A 17,918-nucleotide genomic window follows, 5' to 3' on the forward strand; every position below is an offset into this window, starting at 1 on the left:
AGTGCCTCTCACAGCATGGAGAGGCAGAAGAAAAAACACCTGGCCATTTACATGCTCTTCTACCACATAAGCCGAGGATCTTTATAGGATCTCACATTGCAATTAGGCAACAAATCCTTACATGTGCAGGTAAAAAGCAGAAAATATTTCTAGGTGCCATTCCCCTGACTGGAAGGAATGAAGTAAACAGATTTCCAGATTATGGCTCGGGCACCGCATCAAAAATACCTCCAACCTGACTCCTCACTGGCACGACGCTTTGTCATTTAAGCCACAAAAATTAGACAGAGTGCACGCTGCAGCAACCCATCTGGATCTGTGAGCCAAGGGGGACCCCACCGGCACTGCGTTAGTGGCAGCTGGATCGCTTTAATATGGGATTTTTATGCGAGCAATGTGTCCTTTCTCAAACTCCCCTTCAACAAATAAATGAAAGCAACTTTTCACACGGCCGCAACTTTGACATGGGCTGGCAGAGCTTCCGTCTTTGCACCTTCCCTGTATTATGGCTTTTCAGCACAAGCCGGTACCTATTGATGCCATCTGGACTGGCTGCGGGAAGACAGAAAGGGGCTGTTTGGCTTCAGCCTGTCTCAGGCTCTGCCCTCGTTCCCAACCGATGAGCCTCATCCAAGCACGCATCCTCTCTGGACCAACCTGATGCAAGAGTTTACAGACGCAGAGCCAGGTCTCGAGACTGTCTGCCAACCGGGATGAGCAAGCCCGGCACACCCCACCTGCAGCAGAGGCCATCGGCTGCCGATAAGAGCAATAACAGAGAGGAGTGCTCAGTGACAGCACCGCAGGAGTGCCCAAAGACCCCCCGTCCCTGCCCTGAGGGGCGAACACAGCTGAAGAGGCAAGAGCCAGCCCGATACGCAGCGAGTTTCAATGCTGGTGAAGGACCCGTGAGCGCCGTGGCATGGGAACTGGAAACACATACTGGGAAGGGTGGAGCATCCTCTGGCATTGAGTCACGGGCTGCCATGGGCTCCATCAGACTTTTGGGCTTCCTGAGCAGTCTTTTCCATAGAGACCTCCTGATCTGGGGCTCTTCCTCCTTGTTTGAAACCCCCTCTCTAATTATTAAACCAGCTCGTAATGCCCATGATCACTAATCATGAAAAAGCAAAGCCCTAAATTGCTTGTAGCATCACATGGAGTAAAGGAGCTGCTGCATTTTAACACTTCACATCTGCACAGTAATTCATTTAGAGATTCAGAGCCCAAAAGCATTTCTAGGGTAAAGCTAATCAAAACAAGCTTTTAGATAGGAGAACAGTTTCAGCAAAGCATTGCTCTCATGGACTTGGATTTCAAAGAAAGCATTGAGTAATGACTCACAACATGACATCATGCAAAGCAGCCTCAAAAACATCACACACTTATTTAAGTATACACATCTACCAGCTACATCAACTGCAGTGGTAGGAATTTTCATTTTCTTGGACAAAGATCCAAAACTACTCAATCAGACCTAAAAAAAACCCCTATTCCTACAGACTGGCCATTTTGACCCCACTGCCTCCTCCAGTTTGAGCTGGTGCAGGAACAGCAATGGCTCTTCTCCCTCTGCAGGTCTGAGTGGGCCCATACTGGGGAGCACTGGTGACCCCAGAGTCAGGGTCCAAGCAGCCCCATGGTCCCCCGGGGGGGGGGGGTGGGGGTGGTCAGGGCAGCTGGGATCCCTTCCCATTAGCATGTAGCAGGGCTCTGTCTGGCCAGACCAGGACTGGTTTCCAGGAATGGGCTAAACAATTCTATTTCCCCTGTTGTGGGAAATCATGACTGCTTTCAGGTGGAACAGGAAAGGAGGAGACTTCTCCCGGCCTCGTCCGAGCCCTCCCTACCCTCTCCCCCATTCAGCACCCAAACCACGGGGGCTGCCTGCCCCATCCCCAAGAGATGCCTCTTAAATAGAAGATGCCCGTGATGTGGGGGAGAGGTAATTTGCAGCGGCTCTAGCTGCTCCAGAGATAAAAAAAACAGGAAAATAAGGAGAGGGAAGGGTGAAAGTTTGCCAACCGATAGAGCAAACAGCAGGGCAGATCAAACGTACCCATGCTAGGGCAGCACACCCCAGGACCGGGAGAGCAGGGAGCAGGAAGTCAGAGGAGGAAAAAAAAAACAAGCCCAGCAGCTTCTGAGCTCCCAGCCCTCACAAAACCAAGCTCAGACATGGAAGAGATGGCAGCCCCACATGTTGGATGAGGCCAGCCATGGTACTGGGGCTCCACAGGTGCCATTCTTCTCTCCACCACACAACCACAGCAATATTCCTTGTTCACTCGATTCTCCTATGAGCTGGCACTTCAAACAAGTTGTATTTAATCATTCGACTGATGTACCCCGTGTCTTGAACGAGAAGGGGCACCACCACGGACTACTGCCTCCCAGCTCGATCTGCACATATTGCGGGGGGAAGAAACCTAACCATGCGGGCACACGCTTTGCAAGGGATGCCTCTCCTCCCGGCAAGGATCCCCTGCCCACAGGCACTGCGTTCCCTCCCTTTTCGTCAAAGCAAGCAGCACTGCCTGGGACTTTGCCTCCGAGCCTGCAAGCCATGAAGAGCAAAACCCCTTTCCCAATGCATTAGGGCTTGAACAGCAATCTAAAAAAGTAGCTAGGCATCTCCTGGAGCAGGGAGACCACCGTGCCTGCAGTGTGCGAGCTGCAGAGTGCCTCATTTCCTGAGCAGTGCCACAGGAGGATGTTAGTCATGAACAAGAAGCGACGGCAGTCACCGAACCCACGCCTCACGGGCCAGAAAGCTTGGGTAAGACGACAAAAAAAAAAAACCCCACACGCATTGGATCCACGCAATGGAAGTCGTGTTGGTTTTCTTTCACTCGGAAGCTGCTGCATGTGTTTATGATTTGTTTAAGGAAAAAAAGCAGCTGTAAGGTATTAAACTGGATTATCTCAATAATAGCTTAGGTGCTAGTATAGTGCTGTATTTACAACCAGAATTTAAAATTCTGGCACAACTGCCTGTCTGCACTACCTAAAACGTGGTCCCTTGACTACTGCCAAATCCAGTTACACTGCACCCAGAACAAGACAGAGCCATTTTACTCATATTCTGCTAGAAAAAAACCAGCAAGACACCAGGTTTTCCCAACTTACCATCCCCACCACTTCACTGCGTGCTCTGAAAGTGCACATGGACCTTCCTCTAGACCTAGCCCAGCAGCCAAAGACACAACACCTCATCAGCTTAGCTGATGTGAGGCTTGACATAAGCACTTTTCAGGTCTCCAGCACAGCTGGGTTAGCCTAAAACTTCCACAGTACACTTCCTTCCTACACCAGGCTGCAATCCCAGTGAGCACCTCTGCCCGAGATAGAGAGCCCAGGAAAGATGCAGTCTGCGTGACAGACTGGTTCATGTGATGAGTTTCAGTCATTACAGCTTTTTCCAGAGTACCTGCATCACTACACCCAAGGGCACTGCAACACCCACAGGGGTAGAGATGGTCAACACCGCTGCACCTGAGGGGTTTGGTCTGTGTATGTCTGTCCCTAAATGCTCCCGTTTGTCAAAACTAGTCCACAGACACAGAAAACATGTGTGGCATGTTCACACTTGCATGTCAGCCAAGCAGTTACTACAGGCTCCTTCCCGCTGCAGATCGAAGCATGCAACGCTGATTGCGCTGCAGCTGGTTTGGCACCAGTGTGGAAACCCAGTTTTACATGACTTTTGTGATTGAGGGGCTGAAGCAGATGCTGGAAGACAATCATTCCGCTTTGAAGTTACCAGGAAAGTAGGTGCACAAGTGCCAGTTCACAGGAAGGATTCAGCCCGTCCAACTTCCCTTCTGACTCACCAAAACAGCCTGCAAGGCGCTCTGCCCAGATTCAGAGGAAAAGCCTGCTCCCGGCTGCACCTCAGGCACATCCAGCCAGCCTCCCTGCAAGACACCCCGAGCTCCCGTCCCTGCAAAGCTACAGCAGGTCTGCTTACAGAGCGGCAAAAGGAGGCTGCCGAGAGCACCACGCTTGCTTCTCCGGGAAACGCTGCTTAAGGCAAGCCAGCTATCAGCCAGCATAGTCCCTACCCTAAGTGTTCATTAGCTCAGGAGAAAAAAAAAAAGAGGGACAAAGTACAGAAAAGAGTTAGTCCCACTAAGAGGGGTTTTTTTGCTGTCTTTTATCACTTACCACAGGCTAGGGAAGCAGAGAAAAGTCATGCTTAGCCTGATCCTCAACTGCAGGACATCCTGTTTGACTGTCCTAAGGCGTTCAAGAACTGCAGAATAAAACTAGCTATGGGAAGCTATCAACAACAACAAAAAAAAAAAGAGGAAAGAAAAACCAAGTCTGGAGCTACCAAAGGCACCTCATGATGAGCTGAGGCCACTGCAGGGCTTTGCTGCTGAGCCATAAGCAGCAGAGCTTTGTTTGCTTTTCAGATGGATGCAGTGAACAAACACATGTTTACCAGCACAGCCTCTCTCCCTACAGCACCACAGCCAGTACAGCTGGCACTTATTTTGCCCACTATGGTTCTGTTGAAACGTAAAGATGACGACCTCCACATGCAGGGTCTGTCCCCTCAGCCAGAGGATGCAGAAGCAGCGTTGCCCGATCAAGCACTTGCTCACCCTGGGCTCCTGGATGGCAATCCAGCAGGATCACAGAGCTGGTTGAGCACAAAGCATTTCCAACTGCAGAACAGGCTCCTAAATTTAATCTACACCAGCTGCACTGTGCAGTCTTTGGCATTAAGGTGCTGTAACCCTAACCCATTCACAAATTATCAGCAGCAGATGTCTCTGCCTTTCCTACCCCTTTGGCTTGTAATTTTAACTACAGACAGGAGTAGCACATAATAGTGATTTCCTCCTTCCACATTTTCACTTCTTATCTAGAAGAGTTATTCCTCTAAGCTAATGTTTCCAATGGAAACTCTGCCTTTAGCTTAGTCAACATGATTTCCATGCTGATATATATCACCGTTGCTCTGCCTGTACCGTTGTGCCTCCAAGTAACACCACCACATTTGCACCCAGCTAATTGCAGGGCACAGCAAGGACAGGTCAAAGGGAATATTCTGCTTGAACAAATTCAGAATGGCAATTATTTCCGCAGATGCTTCCCCGTGACACTTAGCGTCACCTGAACCCTTCCTAGATTTCAATCATCCCCTCCTCTCGCTCCAAATCTCTTGTATGCTTTGTCTGTGCCTTTGTTTCCCAATCACTAATTCCAGGGTAGGAGCAGCCAAGGAATCCTTTCTCTCATATTCCAAAAATTCAGGAAAGGCCAACAGAAAGGAGCTGTCCCTGCATGTGGCAAATACCACACTCCTTAAGAGCTTCTCCCTTATTTCGAAATATATGCAAACAGGTTCTTGCTAAGAATGCAAACTGCTCTATCACTCTCCACCAGAGAGAGAAATAGCACCAAGAATACACACACACACCCCCAGGGACTCCCCAACAACTTTAATACTGGAAATATTTCATTTATCATATCAAGCCTCCCTTGAGTTTTTTTGCCAGAGATGGAGGACAAAACTTCAGTTGATTAAGCTGCAGAATATTGCTGAAGTCTGCATAGAAATAATGATCTGCTGAAGACATGTCCTAGATTTGGGAGAACTGAAGCTTGGCTGAAAAGAGTTTAAACCTTCATCCCCTGATTTGGAGCAAGTGCCAGGAGTTGAACATCCACTCTTCAGCAGAAGCAACTCCTGGCTGGTTTCAGGCTGCCCAGGAGAGGATGGGAGGACTGGGAGAGCCACGCAAGCTCCCTTTTAGTGCCACAGCTAAACCCACACAACCAGGTCAGATATTACAACACAGACATTCCCAGACTTGCTTGAAATAAGTGCATTAAGCCAGGCAAGCCACTCCCAGGGCACTCAGATATCAAGACTAGGCTACAGAAGAACAGCTCCTCTTTGCAAGGCACCAGCCCAGAGCTCTGCCGGAAGAGTCCAGAATTCAAGGTCTTGGGATTCACAAAGTCATATTGTGTGTGGGAAAGATAGGACCCTTCTGAGGCTGCCGATTGGCTCCAGTGGCCTTTGAAATAATAAACTAATTTACTAAGATTCCAGGAGATAGAGGACAACATCTGAGGTCATTTCCAGAAGTAGAGACCTGGCAGCTTTGGTCAACCTGCGCTGGAAGCAGATTATGTTAGATGTTTGCTGCAAGATGTCTTAAACACTACACATTTGTGAGCTACACTCACAAATCTACCTTGTGGCAAGCAAAACCCTCTCATGAAAGAGGACAAATAACTTTTAAAGGCCCTTGCATCTATCTAGGCTTGTCAAGCTGCTCTGATTCCAGCTTTTCTACTCAGCTGCATTATTTCCTAAATAGTTGTAAGATTTTATTTATTAGGGCAGGGAAAGACACTGATATGGAGAACGCTGCAGTCGGAGAAGCGGCAAGTGACAGAAGAGTTGATTTGTGATGGATTAGTCACCCTAAATCAACACCATACAAACACAAGCCTTGACCAGCCTTCATTACGAGACCTAGATAAACGCAGTAGGCTTCCCCACTGTTTTAAGAGAGTTCCAGCTTCACCACCAAGTACGTTTCCCAGGAATTCAGCATTACAGCAAACAGTAAGTGGCATTACAAGAGTCTTATTGTTAAGGAGAAAAAAAGTTAGCTCCCAATATACAGCATAACAGGACTGAAAGTCTCATCACTGTGTTCAAGTGGGAAGTTACAATATGACCACGGGAGCTGCCAGCTTTTGGGTAAGATAAGACCCAAAAACCAGTGTATCCCTGGACCTGCTTACACTGAAGAGACAGAGCAGGAGCATCACAGTGGGATATTTCCAATTTATGAGAGAAAAAAAACTGAGTCATGTCATCTCCAAGGCCATACCACAGCCAGGAATATTTGCATGCATGCAGATACAAGAAGATAGGAGCTACAAGTGAGTATCCCCAGGACTAAACTCTCAGCACCTCCTCAGAAAGGATCTTTGCCTTGTGCACAAGCTCCAGAAGCTCAGCTTTTTGTAGCTATGACTTCTCGTTCATGACATTAATTCTTTGCTTTCTTGCCTCCCACCTTTCATCCATGCTGAAGTCCAGCCCATGCACCCATACCTCTCTCCAGCCCAAGTGTTCCCAACAAACTTCAGTTTCCGTAAGAGCCACGAGTGGAGCAGTGATTTCTTGGCAGATCTCTACCAGCTGATTAAAGGACAACTAGAAATGCAGTGGCCACAGGTTAAAAAAAGATGAGAGCTCCACGCCAGAAGGGGCAAAAAAGAGCAAGAAGAGAAACAGCAGTCAGACAAAACAAAGAGGACATCCCCATGTCATCTCTCACCAAGGAGACAAAAGATAAAACAAACCCAGTGACCATTAAACCTTTGCATTAATTGCTATTTTTCCTTGAAGTGAAGTTTGGATAAGAATGACAGCCTACCGCTGCAGATCAGGGACCCCAAGGAAGGGATCGGACCCACAAGCCAAGCTCTGCTGAGCCAGCCGGGCTGCTCTCCCGGACCAGGACGGCTGTTCACCTGCAACGGGTGCCCACGGAGCGTGACTAGGAGGAGCTGGCTCCTAGGTCTCTGCTTCTCTTGCCTGTCTGGACGAGCCAACGGATAAATTCAGAGCTAAGCACAGCCACGGCACATGACGCCAAGGCAGAGTCATGCCCTGCCCTCAACAGGCAGTTCCTTCTCCAACGTTTTTACTGCTACTTAAGGAAGTGAGTAGGTGAGCAGGGTTAAAATTTTTCCCCTCTACTAAGAAATCTGTGGGTAATTCTGCTTTTCTCCTTCCTAATGAGCTGTAGCAATCCCATTCCCCCACATCAGCCATTTTCAGTTCAGCTTGCCCTGGAGCAGAAAGCGCTCTGACCAGATATGTCTGGGCTGCAGAAAGAAACAGAAATTACACTTTCTGTGCTTGCCACTGCAGTGTCTGTGAGCAGAGGAGTCCGCTAAGCACTGTCCCTGACCTGCCAGAAGTTAAGCATCACCCCTGCTATGATTAGGTCTACAAGTTACCCGTGGATTTAGGCACCCAGTGCTGTCAGCGCATTGCCTCAGATCCCACCTCATCCTTTTCCCTGCTAATGTTTTGTAGCAAAGATCACACAAGCATGGTCACAGACATTTTGTCACAATATACTGCACTGGTTTGAAATTCTGTCATCCATGACAAGTAAAATAAACAGAAGAAAGTGTTTCTCGCAGTGCAGTAGCCCTGTGCACGTGCAATGGTTCTGGTACAGACCTAGGGTCTCCTACCCTGCTATGGTGAGTGATAGTTTATATTTCAAGACCATCAGGCAACCCAACCACACTAGTTTTTGTGCCCTCTCCTAGTAATGTGCAGTGTCAACAAGTAGGACAGTGTGGGAGGCCACCCAGGGCAGCAGCCAAAGTACAGAAAAACAGGTTTCTCCTCCTCTGTCCAACACTGACCAGACCACAGAATTACTCGAATGTCTGAGCACGAAGCAGAGACGCTTGGAAAACAATTGCCTCTCCTTTGAGCATGCCAGCGAGAACACAACTTGAAACTCCAGTTATCAGGCACAGACAGGTACGAGAACTGCCTGCACCCAGATGCCAGGACAAAAGGGGAGAGGAAAGCAACATGCCAGGACTACTGGGTTGAGAAGGGCTATACTTCTCATGGAAGAGTCCCCAAAACAGACATTTAAGCTCAGGACGGGGACTAGTCAGCACCATCTCCACACTCAACATAAGCCAGGCTACAGAAATAAAAATCTCTCTTTTCCTGGTGAAAGCAGCACCAAGCTAAAAAAGTCTGTCCAAGAGGGCACAAGGGCCTTGGGAAGATGTGGATCGATGAAAGACAAGGGCTTCTCAGACCACGTTTCCCAGGGCATTGCGTTCAATCTCTACACGTGGCAGCTGGTACTTACCATCCCTCCGGGGACACAAAGGTGAGCTAACGCTCACAGGTCCAATCAAGGACACTGCATGTTCCGCAAAACTAAGCAAGTCTAAATATAGACTTTGCTTGTATCTTATCTGCGTTCTGTTAAACAGGCGTATTTATGGAGATACGAGTGCTTATTTATAAGGAACCCTCCATGTCAGCACTATTGACGTCCCTGCAGCAGGGGAGAGGAGCGAAGCCTTTACAGACCTGACGCGACACACAGCTCCCAAAGCCCTGTCCCTCGCCTGGAAGTGGGTGACAGATGGCACGGGATGCCAGCCTGCCCAGCAGGCAAGGGACCCGTCACTGCCCCCGCACCGATCACCTTGCCCATCGCGCCAGCTGATCGTGGGAGGCTTCTTGCCCAAGAGAGTCGGAGGAGTGGGAGCACTGATAAAGCAGGAGGTGTTGTGCGTTGCAGCCTGGCATTGAGAAATTGAAAGAGCACCTACACAAGCCACGCATCCAGCTTGCGGCGGTTGGGACAGAAAGGTCTGTAGCAAAGGAGAGCACAGGCTTCTGGTGTGCAAACCCTTAGGAAAAGGCAGAAACTTTTCAAGAGAGAGTAGAAAGGCATCATGTCTCAAGAACACCCTTTTCAACCTAACTTGCCTCATCCAGCACACCAAAAATCTCTGAGAACTATAAATACACACAGGAGTTTTAAGACAGGAGAGTCACTCACTAGCATTCCACTTACCGGGAAAATCGGAGCTCAGAAGTCACGTCAGCAGGTCCCGATGCTTTGGGCTGACGGCATGTATTCCTGGCAATGAGGAAACTACTTTGAGATACACAGATAAAGGTTCCAGGTATTGTTTTTCATCACTTTTACACATCGTTTCCATTTATTAGTAGCAAAAATTCACTTACACATGTGAGGTTTACACCGATACTGCCATTAAACACCACAGATAAGAAAATTGTACTTGAGTTGCAGCTGATTCAGCAAACAAAATGAAGGTGGAAGAAGGCGAGAGTGGCACCAGTGACTACCCTGCCACGTTGGTCCTTCAACTGAAGTCACACCAAGGTCTCTCGACTGTAAGAGGAGACCCATTCCCCAGCCATCGCATCTGCTGCTTCAGGTCACTGCTGAGAAGCTCCATTTTAAAGCCTTTGAGAGTCTCTGACCTTCCTTATCTCCCTGGACTTTTGCTCCCCTTGTCCTTTATGTTCCTCACACCCTGGTTTAACTGTCCTTCCCTCTCCCAACCCCAGGGGCACAAGCTGTCCTCACAGGCTGTCAGCCAAACACCAGCATACAGGTTTTATTCAAAAAACAGTACTTTTCATTTTTAGAATAGTTCCACTGGAAGCAACCTACAATGATCAGCTAGTCCAACTCCATTTTTTACCTGGTTCTTCAGTTGTCCTCCTCCACAGTGGGTACAACTTCAGAGACAAAATTTAACAGAAACAGCCCAAATTAGAGGGATGCTTTCCACAATCAGTGCATTAACACTCAGCAGTAAATTTTAGGTCAATATATTTATTTTAAGAAGTGGTTCCATTTGCATTTATCTCATTTTGGGGTTATATTTTAATCCCCACCTTTGCAAAACTCTTCTGAATTAACACCACTGCCTCTCATCCCCGCCACAGGGTGTTGCCCCTGATAGCAGGGGGTGCCCACGTGCAAGGACAAGCACCCCGTGTTTGCCATCACACTGGAGTGGGCAACAAAGAGGGTAACTGGGAAACCACAGCGCAGAAGCTGTCACCTCTGGGTCTCCCAAAATACACTGTCATGTGAGGCGGAAGAAAACCATCAACAGAAACCAGATGCTCCGCGCCTGTGCTCTGTGTGCTGCAAGACGAGCAGCCGGCTGTCACAACAACTTTCACCCGCTGCCTGAAAACACAACAGTTGTTTTGCCCCCCCAATCTTTCTGCCTTGGTGATGCATGATGAGTGTGAGCCATTTCGCATGAGTTATGCAAGCCCCAGAGCAGAGCGCTGAATCGCTCCACTGCCACCTCTTACCCAAGAGACATAACCGGGAGGTTACCCAAAGGGGGAACCACCCCCTTGTAGCTATGGTTAGGAAAGAGTCGGCAGCGAGCAGAGCCATTTCTGCAGGAACTGGGGCAGACGCCATCCGGATCGGTTTCCCAGCATCTCCAGCTGCGAGGAGGAACCGTGACGCAGACAGCTCTCCACCTGGGGCTGCTGCATCCAGCTCTGGGAGAGATCAGTCCTATGGGATGGGATGAGACCCTGCCCAGCAGCTAGACACGTCCCCACCAACGTAATATCATTATTTAGATGCCTCCTGCATTTATTCACTTGCTACCTGCATCATATTCAAATACAGAAGGGCACCACTTAAGACCCACTGCCCACAAAACACTTTCAAAATAGGACACCCCATACAGGACTCCTCCTTCCACAGAAGTGGGATTTAATTCCTCCCACACAACTTAGTTTTAGGAAACTCCCTTGTAGCAGTGTCCAACGCCCACCCACAAAACGGCCCCTGTGGCTGCTGCAACTGTGCACGTCTTTTCTCCAGCCGCAGCATCAGCTGATCGCCCTCATTTGTGGACATAATTGGACCAAGAAGATTCACGCTAGGGTGCTCAGACCTTACCCTGCACCCCAGATGCGCGTCCCCTTCCTCTCATAGCTGATGTACTGCCATGGACTCGCACTCCCTTTCACAAGCAGAGGAAGATGTGCCACAGCTCGACGGACAGCTTCCCCCCCTCACCTTCACGTTCAGACATCACATGAGGGAGACAAACCCACTTACAACCACCTTTAACTCTGATTATTCCTCTCCCAGTGACTTGATATTTCAGTATTTTCCCTTCACAAGCCACAGGAAGTTGGGCCAGACTGACTTCGCTTTGGCTCAGCAACAGTGGGTTAAAAATTACTCCTGAGTGCACCTCTAGCCACAGAGACAGCCACTTCTCCACAGTTAGCTATTAAATGGAAAAAGAGGCTAGATTATCCAGTTATTTTGTCTTAAGTACATTGGGATTCAGGAAACAAACATCTAGTGAAAAACTAACTGACCCGAGGCAAATTCTTGCCTTATGAAGAACCTATTTTTGTGCTTCATGCCTTTGTTATTCAAAACCCTGTTGTGAGATCTTCCACCTGATCTGTTTACAGACAAGCATGATCTCAGGCAGACATCTGCCAACACCTCCAGCACCTGACAGGCCTTCCTCGCTCCGCGGAGTACATGATGCTGGAGGGATGGCTGTCCAACCCATGCAATGCCAACACATGGCTCCCAGAGCTACCCAATCTCAGCCTGGCACGTATTTTTTTTTGCCCTAGCTCCCACTTAAGCACACTTTCACAAGCCCCATCCGAAAGCCATGGCACAGCTGACAGCTACCAACCCGATCTGATTTGACTCAGTTTTAACCGGCTGGTTTGCAGAAGGCAGAAGAGGTTTTATTCAAATGAGTAATTACAGCCTTAACTTCCTCCCCCAAAGCAGACAGGTTAAATATTCCTCCCTACCCATGCAGAGGCACTCAGAGTATTAACCCAACGCAGCCCAGCTCACTCTCACTCCCCAGCAGACACAGAAGAAACACCGTCAGGGTCCACAGACCAGAGCGGGACACTGAGCAGATCCCTGTCTCCCATCAGGAGGGGACACACATTGCCTTGAGATCGCTGGTGCTCCTTTAACCGAGTCCTCAGAGGAAGATGAGTCACTGCCCAGCTCGTGTGGGAGGAGAGCACGCCACAAAACGCTGCAAAGCCAGGGCTGGCTTCTCGTGAAAACCAGTTTCTGAAGAAACTTTTAATGCTGAAGGGTCCAGCCCCAGGCTCAAATAAGGGGAAAAAAAAAAAAAGAGGAAGCAGTAGTTCACCCCAGAGAACAGGCACGTCTACCTACCCTACACCAGCTATCTGCAAACCCCCAAGTCCCTCTGGGTGCTCAGTCCTGGCCCATGGGTGCCCTGCTTGGTCTGGGGAAAAAGAACACCCCCCCACACACACTCCTTCCTTGTGTGGGACCTGCAGGAAGCTCCCTAGTACCTTCCTTTTCTCCCAATTAAGTATAAGATGCATTTTAAAGCTGATTGTTAATCAGGCACTTATCTGAATCAGAAACCAGCCTGTTGATAACAGGCTGGAAACCCTGAAACACCAGTTAAGCACCCCAACAGCAGCCAGGTAATTCACCAGCTTCAAAGCCCCCCAGAAAGGGTTTGGGGAGCCCCAGATAGGGACACACAGGGACAGGACATGGGGAGAGGGGACAGGGGTGACTTACCACGATGGGCGATGGAGGGTGAAGCTCAGGAAGGGGCTCAGGGCTGTGGAGGGGAAAGGGGGGGTTCACACCAACGTGGGGTACATGACTGGGTCCAGCTTCTCCCCATCCTCATGCTGACCCCAGGAAGAACCACCAACCAGCCCAGAAAGGGTTAAGTCAGCCAGAATTTAGGACAGAAGGAAAGCACCCCCAATACAGTCACATTCACCCCTGAGGACACCCCACATCTCCAAGCTGAACCCTCATTTCTGAGCCCAGCAAGAGGTGATCAGACCTGAGACTGGGCAGTACTGGGGGGACCCTAACACCCCCAAAACGAGGAGCCACCCCCACAACTCACACAGAGGCTGAGAGGGGTAGGGACTCCCCCAACCCTACAGGAACCCCAGTTTTGGCAGGGGAAACCCTTAACAGCCCCTGAGAGCCCCCGGCTGATGGGAGACACTGGCTGTCAGGGGGTCTTACGTGGGACCTCCAACCTGGCAGCAGGCACAGAGTATTGAGAAGTCCAAACATCCATAGGACCCCCAAAACAGGATGGGGAACACAGGGAGCCCTGTGCCCACATGGGACCTCAAACAAGGGAGCACACAGAACACCGGGGGAGGCCCAACACCCCCACAGGATACCCAAACCTCAGGGGGACTCAGTGCACCCCCCCCCTAACCCCCACGGGACCTTCCAACCGGCAGGGAGAAGGTAGGGCATACCCGGGGTGACCCACGCCGGTATCCGTCCGGCCACGGGGTGGGGGGCACTGGTGTCCCCCCACACCCGCATCCCCCGGTCCGTGGAGGCACCGAGAGTTTCCCCACAGCAACAGCCACCCCCCCGACCCACACCACCCGTATCCCAGCGACCACCGGAGCCACTGCCGCCCCCAAGACCCGGCCCACAGTGGGCACCGAGTAGAGGTTTCGCCCACAGGAAGCGGGTCCCCGAGCGTCCCCCGTATCCCCCAGCCCGGGCCCCGGTACCTGCGCTCCCGGCACCGCCACCCGCCTCCCCCCTCACCGCCCCGGAGCCGCCTTTTGACGGGAACCGGCATGCTCCCCGCCCCGCCCCTCGCCGGGGCCACGCCCCCTCCGAGACACTCCCCGCCCCCGCCCCCGCCAATGCCAGCGCGGCACCGCCTCGGCACCGCCCCCGCGGGGGCGAGCCAGCGCCGGCACCGCCTACCAGCACCGTATAAGGTTCGCGCTGCGCCGATCCCCGCCCACTGGGGGGGCGTGGCGAGGGCTGGCGGGAGATTGCACGTGGCTGCCTGCACCGCGGGAGGTTCCGCCGGGGCTGCCGGGGTTGGGGACCCCAACTGCCGCAACGCCGCTGCCCAGCCCGGTCCCCGCCTTCGGTCCAGCCCCTGCCCTTGCTGCCCCGCTGCCGTGGCTTGTGGGGAGCCCTGTGCTCTGCCAGCGGCTTCAGGGTTGCTGCTGGGGACTTCTGGGGTGCCGCTGCCTGGTACTTTCAGGGGCATAACACCTACAGAAAGCCCAGTGGGCTAAGGCAGCTTACCCATTTCCTCCTGGCCTGTGGTCAGTCCCTTACCGGGACAGGGCAAACACCACCAGTACAACAGTGCCCCCCCCAGCACTCCCGGGCAAACTGTCTCCCTGTAGCATCTGGTCCTGAGCACATTTGAGTGTCCCCATGCACCCTCGCTCTGGTGTCTCCTGGAAGTCCAGGGGTTGCAGACCTCCATCCATGGAGCTGACGGTGGTTCAGAGGCTGCTTCCCTTCCGGATTTCTAAGTAACAAGCCACCATGTACTCGGAGCGCTCACTGCATTCATCACCTGGCAAACAAACTCTGGCTTAAGCATCTGCAGTATTTGCTGGGCTTATCTCCCTCCTCTCCCATTTTCAGGACACCCAAGAGACCTGCCACAGTGCACTGCAAAACCTCTCTCTGATTACAGCCTTGAGAGAGTTCTTGTATTTTTCTGATGCTTAGATCAGATTAAGGGCAGAAGGAGAGCTGATTCATCCTCTGCCTCCGGACTAGAGACAGCGACATCTGCAAGGGCCTCAGTGCAGCTCCAAGTGCTGGAGACGTGTACAACCAAGGGTGCACAGGTTACTGGCAGAGTCGTGGCTGTTTGCAGCCTCCAGGCTGCTCTGGTCAGCCCTGCAGCCACCCTCAGCGTGCCACAGAGCCCAGGGCTTCACATCCCGAATATGAGCTGAGCCTGTGCGAAGCCCTCGCATGTCTGGGGACCAAGGACCCACAGGACACCTGAGTTTGGCTGGTCCCACGGGACCTCGTGGTATTTGGGGACAATGCGACCAGCTGGGTCGCAAGTACTGACCTTGACCACCCAAAATCCCATTACTGGTGACATGAGTCAAACTCGGAGCACGGGGGTTTGGGCTGAGCTGGTTCAGCCGGTGTCACAGCCCCAACCCAAAGCTGCTCCATCACCCAGGCATGTTACACCCCCAGTCTGAAAAACGCAGGTTGTTTGGCAGTTTTTTACCTTTCCATCCTCAAAAACCCATCCAGGGTGCAGCCATCAGCAACATTGAATAAAACAGCAAGAAATGCTTCAAGAAAGCCCCTGCGTGATGCTCCCAGGGTTTATTAAGTGTCCCCTAAACCCAAAATCCCCAGAGAAAATGAGCCCTCAATGCACACGAGCGAGGCAGACGGCAATCACCGCCCCTCAGCTGCAATCACCGAGTTCAACAGCTCTAATTTGCGTGGGGGAAGTGTTTCGCTAACTGTTTTTAAATTGATTTAATGAGGCCAATGAGAGAAAACAACGTCTGGGAAGAAATGGGAGTTTATTAGAGGTAATTTAGTGGTGGAGAACTTTTTTGGGAGGGCAGGGAGTGGGCTGCGGATGGGCCTGGGGTGATTTTGCATGGGCAAGGCTGCACATACCCAGCCCGCCGCTGCTGATTTCCACCATCGCAGCCATTTAAATGTTAAAATATGTCCCAAGCCTTCGCACAGCGGATGCCCCACTGACCTCGCCTTGCCTGGACCGGTGCAACATGCTCCTCAACCCCATAAAAAACTGCTCTGCTGCCAAACCCACCTTTTCCTGCAGCCACAGCCCAGTTTGTGCCCCAAGCTATGGGGAAGGCTTGTAGCTGATGAGAAGTTTAATTTGCTCCCTCTATCATGACCTGTGGTGGTTATAGCTGTTTTCCAGCAGCTCTCCTGCTGATTTTCCTGCCTCAATCCACCTTGCACGAGGGAATCGGAGCCAGATTCTGGTGTTGCTCTGCTCACCATCACGTCACCGTGACTTGCACATCCTCGGTGCCAGTGAGGAGCCATGCACGTGGGCTGCAAAATCCTTCCCATGCGGGAGCCAGGGTATGCACAGAGATGCAGGAGGATTTAATTCTTGCACGATGCATGGGGTGGGAATGGCGACTGAAAGCTGCAACCATCAGCTGGCATCTTTGTGCTGCTCCAGCCTGGGAAAAGGGGACCCTCAGGTCAGTGGGTCTCGGCTGTGGGTCAGCAAGGCTGGGGGAGGATGATGATGGTTCAACAGCCAGGGCGGGATGTTGAGAGGGAGGAATCAAAGCCCTCCTTGGCCACGGGCACAGCCATCATGTCACCTCCCCAGATAACCCTGATGGACACATGGACATGGGAAAAAAGCACAAACACAACTGGGTTGGAAACCACTTTGCAGCCGCCAGCTTCACCAAAGGCGCTCCACCGCGGCGGCAGCTCTCCCCAGGAGTGCCAATGCCCCATCCCAGGAATGGAGCCGGCTCTGCCAGGGGTGACTCATGCGCTTCCTCCATCCCCTGGTGAGCGAAGGTTTCTTGGGAAGCGGTTGCAAAATCCCACCAGCGTGGCGATGTGGCGGGTGGGGCTTGTCCCCCCGCTTTCTGCCTGTCCCCGCTGGCTTTGAGGGGAGAATGGGTTTAAAACAGGAAGAAAAAGGATTAAGCCCTGGACACAACATGGCAAGAGGGGCTGAGGGGAGGCTGCTGCAGGGTTTTGCACTGTTGTCTTTGGGGGCAGCTTCTTCCCACTCTCTGGGGATTCTCTGTTGTCTAATATAGGGTTGACCTCACCCCGCAGCCCGTCCCCGGAGGGCTCGGTGTGGGTTTCCTCCTCCCCATCCCTTCTCAACGCGCCGTTTGCAGCATCCATCCATGCAGACGTCCATCCACACGGGTCAGTCCTGCACCCAGCACCTTCCTCAGGCATGCAACAACCATCTCAGGGGCAACAAGAGATGCACAGCCCGCAATTAGGAGATGGCAATTAGTGCAGGGGGAAAGGTGAGCTGGGAAGCCTCCCTCTCCCTGGCATTTTGCTCCTGGGAAGGAGAGAATAAATGATCCATAAAGTTTCCATCAGCGATGCAAGGGAGAGCAGCTCCGATGGCCACGGTGTGCAGGAGGCATCTGCCTCTGGAGCACGCAAGGCCGGTGGAAATATTTAATTGTGCTGTAAACTTTATTTTGATGGTTTCGGTGATTATGAGCGGAAGGAATTCAGTTTTCCACTAAGCTCTCGCGTTTATTGTGGCAGAAAAAAAAATCCACCAGCCTTTGCACAGGAGGGAGTTTATTAAATAAATGTTGACCCAAAATGGGGCATTTGCACTTGCTCCTGTCCCAGAGCTGTCGGGACTGGGGGTGGTGGGAAGAAAGAGCTGGTTGGACTTCTTTTCCCAAAAAATTTAGAGGCTTAGAAACACCCAGGATGCTGCATTGCATCAGGGACAGGTTGCAGGATGCTGGGGGCAATGCTGGGCTGAACCAGCTGCTGCACCAGGGCCTT

The 17,918-nt window shown here is 51.5% G+C and overlaps 1 protein-coding gene across 5 annotated transcripts in view; it reads right to left on the reverse strand.

The window, feature by feature from the left end:
- VDR (vitamin D receptor) overlaps positions 1-17,918 on the reverse strand; it is a 49,830-nt gene that overhangs the window by 25,415 nt on the left and 6,497 nt on the right. Inside the window, exons 1-2 of one of the 5 annotated variants that reach the window (XM_030036926.1) lie at positions 14,141-14,172; positions 9,612-9,677 (exon numbers count right to left, since the gene is read on the reverse strand). Coding sequence is in view for 1 of the 5 variants with exons in the window: in XM_041128895.1 (XP_040984829.1) it covers positions 9,612-9,677; positions 10,898-10,908 (77 nt within the window). In the remaining 4 variants the exon portion in view is untranslated. Of the gene's footprint in view, positions 1-7,415; positions 7,472-7,512; positions 7,563-9,611; positions 9,678-10,897; positions 12,728-14,140; positions 14,173-17,918 lie in introns of those variants that run through there. The other 4 variants (XM_041128895.1, XM_030036927.1, XM_030036932.2 and 1 more) reach the window with 4 other exon arrangements.

The sequence above is a fragment of the Aquila chrysaetos genome, chromosome 15 (assembly GCF_900496995.4).
Source record: "Aquila chrysaetos chrysaetos chromosome 15, bAquChr1.4, whole genome shotgun sequence".
NCBI classification, from domain to species: Eukaryota; Metazoa; Chordata; class Aves; order Accipitriformes; family Accipitridae; genus Aquila; species Aquila chrysaetos.